Here is an 8300-nt window from a genome sequence, read left to right on the forward strand (position 1 = left end):
TGTTTAAACTACCTCAAAAATACTTAGAATGTTGAAAATGTTATTTTCTCTATTTACTTTGTTTTTTATTTGGGGGTGCATTTTTAAAATCCCGTTAGACTTCGGAGAACTTTATTGTTTTTAAATATATGTGAAACTGAATTAAAAAAAAATTCAGGGAAAGAAAGAAATTTAACTTAGATACCATTTGTCACGTAATATTTTTTAATGTGAATCTAAATATGTTATGGCAAAGGTTATCATACATAAAGCTTTCATAAATTTGAGTGAATGATGAAACAAAATGAAAAGTTTTTAAATCTCAAAGGTTCATAGTTTTAGAATAGACTAGCTATTATTATTACTATTATTATTTGGCTTGTTAAAACTTTTCAAACTAGTTTTCATAGTATTTCAATTATTTAATTTAGGCCATTGTTCCGTAGATATATTTATTATGTGACACTTTTTTTCATTCATTATTGAATTTATCAATTTTCTCAGCCAATTGCAATTAATAATTTAGATATGAAAATAATGTAAAAATTTAATAAGTTTTGTTTGTTAAATTGTTGACCAAGTAAATCACTGAGTATAAATAAATAATCCTTGGTTTTTTTAATTGTACTCATATACAACTTTTTATGTAATAATATTGAGTATAACAGACAAATAATGTATTAATATTTATAAGTTTTACTTTTATTGTGTGAAAGTATACATTAAAAATCAAATTGATTATGGAATTAAATATTTTCATTTTAAACAATATAATTTAATATAATTTTTTTGTCTTAAAATAAATATAAATTTCTTAGGGATTTATTGTTCACCGTCGATATATATTTATATGTTTTATGATAAAATAACAAAAAACCGAATCAGTCTAACTTATTCCCCAATATTCGTGTTCGGAAGTCAAATGTATTGTAATTTCATGCAAGTATGTAGCTATAGGATGTTTTTTATTTTGAAACATGAACTAATGTTCTAAAATCAAAGATTGAATCATCAGGTTGTTTTTTTCTTATGATGACTGTTAATTAATATTGTATTATGCTTATTTATGGTATACTCTAATATTGAAATCGATGCATTTCTATTTTAGTACCAATTGTTTTATACGTGTTTAAATGTTATAATAAATCATGTTAATTAATATTTATTATTGTCTATAGAGCCTCCGTCGTTAACAGTTAAGCCGAGACCACAGCAGGCGAAAACCAATAGTGTGGCTTCGTTTTACTGTGGTGCCCGTGGTGACCCCCGTCCTACCATCCAATGGAAAAAGAACAACAAGCGGGTAACGGATTCGTTGAGTCGATATGAAATCGTGGATAAAGTGGTTGGTGACAGTGAAACCGGGTCGGTTTTGCGCATAGAGCCTACTCGGGCGCCTAGGGATAACGCGGTCTACGAATGTTTTGCCGAAAATGGCGTGGGTGATGCTGTCAGTGCAAATGCTAAACTTGAAGTGTATGATGGTAAGTACAAAACTTTTCCTTTAATAATCGTGATTATTATATATGCATTTGGTTTTTGTTCACGCACATTTTTGTATTTATTATTATCATTGTATTTATACGACCGAAGACAATGTTTCTTCCATCAACCTTGTCTTTGACCAAACTTCGAATGAGCTAAAACCGTATTTAAAAACAATTTTTCTGTTGTTGCTGTTGTTGTGGTATGTATCAAAAATAAATGTTTCCCCTCCCCGCCAGCCAGTGCACTGTTATTTCTTTTCTTCGAGCATCCGTTTCGAAGAGGGTTTGCCAAGTGGTTTGTTTGCTCTCTCTTTCCCTTCTGGTCTTTCCTCATGCATCGTTTCTGGCGTGAAAACGGAGCCGGTCTCATTCTATCCGCCAGAGCTGCGAACACATTTCCCATTCGAAGTTAATCATGTAGAAGTTTACAATAATATAAAATTCCCTTTTACTCGATTTGTCGGAAGCGCACTATTTCTGCGTCAAAAAACGCATTCCCTACCCAACAACACAGTGTATTTATCTTACGTAACGTCAACGACAACATTCTACGAAATGCGTATGACTTTTTTTCTTTTCATTCTCATTTTCGGTTCGCATGATAATATCAACTCAAATTTTCTCCTCTTAAATGATTCATTGGTTGTTAGGACCTTTATTATTTGCTGTTACCTATGATTTACGGAAATGTTTCCAGTTTTCGTTTGTTGCTCCCTAACGATCATCTTTTAAAACAAACTCAGGCGTTTAATTGAATTTGCTTCTAAACAGAAGACATCGTCTACAAAATATTTTATGTAAATAATATCTAGTTCAAAAATGTATTATTAACGCAGTTGTTTGCCCTACGGGTCTGTTTCTAATTCACAAACCACTCTAAAGTTGTCGGTTGAATCCCAATCCCTTTATAATAATAAGTTCATAATTACTCTGTACATTGCAGTATCCTTCCATCACCTATTTACAGCATCGAATTTCCACAAAAGCCCGAAGGGATCATTGTGTCCAAAAGCAATTATGTCTTTGTGCCATTCGTATCAAAACTAACCATTAATTAAAACATTTCTCAGTAAGCTAAATATGGGCAATATTTTTCTTATTAAAACTATTTATATTTTTAGATACGTTAAACTATTACTTATTAACTTATTTTTGATGAAATGTTAATTTGTTTCGTATCATTTGTCATTTGAATTTTGAAATGCTCGGTAGTCCGTGGGGATTTTTTTTACTAAAAAATTAATTTTATTAATTTAATTTTAGGAATATTGTATATATTTTATATCCCCAAGCCAAATAACTTAAAATTTAATTTCTTTATGAATATTTAAATTTATAGTATTATTATAGATAAACTATGTGGATTTATTTAAATAATTTTAACATTATTAATTATTCTATTTCTTTTAGTACATCATCTTATACAATTAAATTTTTCAAGATTTAAGATCCTTAAAGACTTATGGTAGCAGTTATCATTAAAAGTTGATACTTTTTCTATTTTGTTTAAAGTATAATATTATCTGTTTTTATGCTATATTTTTTTAGTCGTATTGGCAAATTTTTTAGTTATTTATTAATTTTTCAATACATGAATTTCGTTTTAAGAAATGATAAGCAAACTGTTTTTAGAGTAAACGTAGTGGAAGACTATATCGTTTTGGCCGAATGTAGTTGACTTTTCGAGTGTGGAAACTTTTCTCCTGTATAGTAGACCAGACGAATATTGTATACGTATAGATGTTGGTCGGCAGCAGAGTGGGTGGGAAAAAAGTTACCGGCCATTTGAGGTGTATAACAACAAATCACATTAAAAACCGGCCAGATGCGACTTCAGAGCGAAAAGAATGGTGGGGTGGTAAAAATGGCGAAGAAAATGAAAATTAATGGGAGAAAGTTAAAAGACCGCGGCGACGACCTAGCGGTAATTTTTCCCGCTCGGTTACAGAGAGAAAAACTTGCGTGGAGATGACGCCGCTTTTTTCTCCATCCCCTTCATTTTTGGTGGTTTACTGTTATTATAAAGTTTACACGCCCGGGAGTTGATTGATACTGTACGGGCGGCGCGCGATTAGGGAGGTGACGCGCTCGTTTATCACACAGAAGCCAAAACCAACGCTAATGTCAATTAATTCGCTAATTCTTCCTTTTACTTTTTTTTCATTCACCTTTACTAATATAACTTGAATTGAAATGATCGGACATATATATTTGTAAGTGCATTTTAGTTATATTTGGTTGCATTTCGACATGAAATGAGATTCAAGAGATAAATATTTCAAACAATGGCATTATTATAATGTGTACTTAATGTACAATGAATTTATTCGATAGATCGATAGAATTCATTTTAAATATATTACAATATTCATTAATCATAGTTTTATTTAATTTTCAATGAAAACATTAATTTTGTTTTATAACAACGTTTTAACTTTTTTTAATTCCGTAAATTTGTATCTCATACAAATGTTTAAATTTTGTCAATTATCAGATCGACTTTTTCAATTTAAATTATTCGTTTTTTCGGATTTTATACTGTAAACAATATTATTAAACTAAATGTTGTCTCGTTTTTATTATCTATTTATATTTTTAACTTAAAGTTATTATTAGTATAAGATGAGAAATAGTATATTGATGTTTATGGGAATAAATATTGAATACTATGAAATTTTATGATCTTATTTTTTTGGTATTTGTTACTCTCTTAATTCAATATTTTTAAAATAACAATCGTCAAAACACAAATAATATTGTTTACAAAAATGTAATATAAAAGTTAAAGGTATTTTGATTTTAAAAACAGTCATGAGTGAAGTATCAATACCAATTTGGCTTGACTACATAGAAATAAGCTGAATGTAATACGTATTCGCACTTTTGTTGGGTAAGAAATAACTATAAATTGTTTGGGTATACACATATTTACTTGCACATTTGTACAAACACCGATAATTATTTCGTTTGGTTTTTTTCTGTTAACTTTTAAATATTGAACCTAAATCAATGAGATTTATCTTCAAAGTAAGTTTCTATTTTCTTTTTGTTTTGTATTAAATTTTATTTAATAATTTATTAAATATTCTCAACTAATATACTCGTAGGTTATATGATAGATTTCAAGCATTTCAAGATTATTTTTGTTGTAGTTCGTTGAAGTTTTTTAGTAAGTTCCAAACCCAGCATTTTTTGTGCACCTAACAAATAATATCTAGAAACTTTTTTCTTTTCTTTGTTTTATTCTTTTTTGATCTGTAGTAGTTTGCTGATAATACGTATCGTATATGTATATATATATATATATAATATAATATTGGACTGGCCGAACAAAAAGCTACATTTTGCCACTACGCTAGCGTGTATCCGAATAAACCGAGAGAAATTTCCGGAATATATCGCCTTCAGGGTCGAGAATAATATACGACTTATCAACCGCAGGTAAACCTTGAGTTTTTTCCTTTGAGAGACGACAGGGTGTTCTTTCTCTCTCTCTCTCTCTCTCTTTTTATATTGTTTTTCTCTACGGTAAAAATATATAATACGTTTTTCCTTCGAAGATTAAATAGAAAAGACGACAGAATATATAACTAGGGGAAAAAATGAATCAGATATACTTGAAAAATGCCTTAAGTGCGTCTTCGAAAGCAGAAGGAAAAAAATACGCCAAAACTGCTTTCGCGTGTTTGTTTTTTACATACTGTTGTCTTTTGTGTATTATACACAATTTGATAATAATAACTCTGATTTTAAATTAATCCCTCCTTCCTTCTTCTCTTGACCTCTCTCCTATGACCCTTCTTGTATTTTGCTAATGTAATCATAAAACAGAGACTGTTACGACCCATTTCGTTGTAACTGTTGAAAAGTTCACTGTTGCCCGGTGTATAGAAATGGTGGATGGGAATAAAAGAGGGTGAGGTTGTGCGTGTCCGGAGTTTTAGACACGACATAATATACATTTCGATAGTTTTGCGCGAGGTTGGAGTTTGAGAAAATAACAAAAACATCGGTGGCAAATAAATGCGAAAGGTCTGGTCTTGTCTCCCTCAATAGGCATACGCCGCATTTAATTAAAATAAAATTTTCAACTTACAAAAATGTAATCACGTACTTCACAATTTTTGTCAAAAATTATTATTATACGTAATAAATAACGTAATAAACCAATTTTTAATGCACGTTTGACTAAGATTTGTAGTTTTTCAATGCTATAAAATGTAGATATTGAAGATTACCTATTTTAAATTCAGTTATTTTATGATTTTTGATTATTATCAGTAAGTTTAGTAATTATATTTTATACCAGTCAATTTATTAAAAAAATGTTTTAGTAATAGCAATATCAATAACAATAACTAATAACTAATTGATACAAATGGTTTATAACCTGTTGTTATTATTTTGTTATTATTACTTGTTGAAAAATTATTCTTTTTGTTTGTATTTAATTTGCTTTGTTATAAACGATTAAAATCACTATTAATAGATTTTATTATAATTTAATTGTCTTGAAAATATAATTTCTAACCATATTAGATATTTGTTTATATTTTTTGAAAAATTAAAGTTTTTTTGCTTTATAAATAATTAACTTTTAGCAAATTTTCGGATATTAATTATTTTATTTAACTCCATAAAAAATATTAAATTATGATTTTCATTTATTTTTTCAAACGTGAATTATCAATAACAAACTAAAAATTATATTTAGAAAGATAATAGAATCCAAAAATTACTTACCCATCCAAGCAATTTTTAACTAGGGAGCTTCTCTCTTCATACCCATTATATGTATACACTTAACAAAATAAGTATATCTAAAATACTGATAAATAATATTATTTACAACTAAAAGTACTCAAATTAATTTAAACCACCCATCCATTCAAATAAGATATGTGGTTGCTCTCTTGATACATGAATTTGGTACCACTGTAACCAGCTACCCACGAATGAGCTGAAGTGCGTACAAGTGTTAAAAATATTATTTCGTTTAAATTAAAAAAAAAATAAAAATATGAACTGGAGTGCTCACATGTAGTCGTCTTATATTTATCGGTTTCACTGTAATGGAGTGTATTTAACATTATTGTGTAATTTTCGTATATTTATTATTCTTTAATTAATACCGCTAGCAGTTTGTTAATATATTTAATTTTATTATTCAAAGTATACGACCTATGTTTACTATAAATAATACGTAAGAATACGTTATTTTGTACGTTATAATATGTATATGTATGAATTTAATAATAATGAAATAGTTATTATGCACTTGCACTATCTTCTTTAATGAATTATTGCTTAGATATGTCAGGTGGACTTATTCCTTGAGTAAGTTCTCTTTCTCTGGCTTAGGAAACAGTTGGTAAATGATTTTGGATTTTGGTTAGCGGGTGATGAGAACTACTGAACTCAATTTAGTTAATACCGAAATAGGATTACGTCAAAATTCGACATTGGTTGCTGTTGCAACATATACACAATCTGATGATGGTATATATGTAGATTCCCGAGTGAGTAAGGCATGCGTGTGTAGTGGTAGCTAGCTTTTGTTTCAACCACCGTAAGCCGCCTTTGCGATGCATGTGGGACTTCCTATATAATATTATACATCCCATTATTGGCCTTCATGTCATCCCAGTTGCATGTCGATGCACTCTCTCTTCTCTATTTGTTTTGAATATATAGAGACTGCCTTCTCCCCGGATCTCAACTTTATTATAGTGGCCAATGGATAATAATCCAGTCCCAGTGGTTTTTGTGTATACTAATAATCGATAAAAATGCTATTTTATGCCATTCTCTTGTCTACTATTTATTATTTTTGAAATTGCTTCGATAACGACCTAAAGGTTAGGTATACCCATTGTGATCAAATTGTTATATTATTGAAAACTTATTACTTATTGGATTAGAATTATCTTAATAGCTTTTTTTTTTTTTTTACAATAACGAAGAATTAGTTTATTTTACAGAATTTTTACTATTATTATTTTCGAATAGGCACTTTAAATTTTAGTTACAACTAATTGCATTTGATCAATCTATGTTAATATTTCTTGTGAAAAATGTATTTTTAATTTATATATTACGATGTATAAAATGTGTATTCATTACGAATAATAAAAATTGTTTAAAGTTTACAATAACCCTAAAAATTTAATTTGTTTTATTATAATTTGTTTATAAATATTTTTGATGATCATTTTTTTTTTTTTTTTATGATTTCAAAATAAATATTTTTTGTTATAATTATTTTGATCTTAATACATGTTATTTTTAAATAAATCAATGGGAATATTATTTTAAATTTTAAAAAATAATTAATTTGTTATGAGTACATAAGTCTGTGATTTCTTTTCGAATACTTTCAAATTGACTTTTAATGATATTTTATGTATGAATTGATTTTTTTATTTACAAACCTGAATGTCGGTTGTAGTAATATTTTCAATAAATTTTGCAAATAAATTTATTTAATATAAAAAAACTTCATTGTAGTTGTATTCTTATCAATCCAATAACTAACATTAAAGTATAATTTACATATAAATATTATGCATACATCAATCTTATAGAAGTGAGGGGATTGGACGTGAACTCAGAAAATAGTTTGAAAGGGGGCGTGGACCTCAAAAGGTTGAGAACACATGTTCTAGATTATGATTAACTATAAAAACTATTATCTATCCAAAATTAATTATCATGACCAATAACATACACGTTATGCATATACGAAGATTATAATAATGACAATAATCTTAAATAAAGTGTTCGATCAACACACACACACACACACACACACACACACACACACACACACACACA

General features: G+C 28.4%; 1 protein-coding gene across 7 annotated transcripts in view; it reads left to right on the plus strand.

Annotated features, from left to right (window-relative positions):
* Positions 1-8300, plus strand: part of LOC112694025 (tyrosine-protein phosphatase Lar) — a 149826-nt gene that overhangs the window by 68571 nt on the left and 72955 nt on the right. For all 7 annotated transcript variants that reach the window (XM_025569346.1, XM_025569347.1, XM_025569348.1 and 4 more), the window contains one exon: positions 1158-1463. In XM_025569346.1, coding sequence (XP_025425131.1) covers positions 1158-1463 — 306 coding nt within the window. The remainder of the gene's footprint in view (positions 1-1157; positions 1464-8300) is intronic.

The sequence above is a fragment of the Sipha flava genome, unplaced genomic scaffold (genome assembly GCF_003268045.1).
Source record: "Sipha flava isolate LNK unplaced genomic scaffold, YSA_version1 121_pilon_pilon, whole genome shotgun sequence".
Taxonomy (NCBI): domain Eukaryota; kingdom Metazoa; phylum Arthropoda; class Insecta; order Hemiptera; family Aphididae; genus Sipha; species Sipha flava.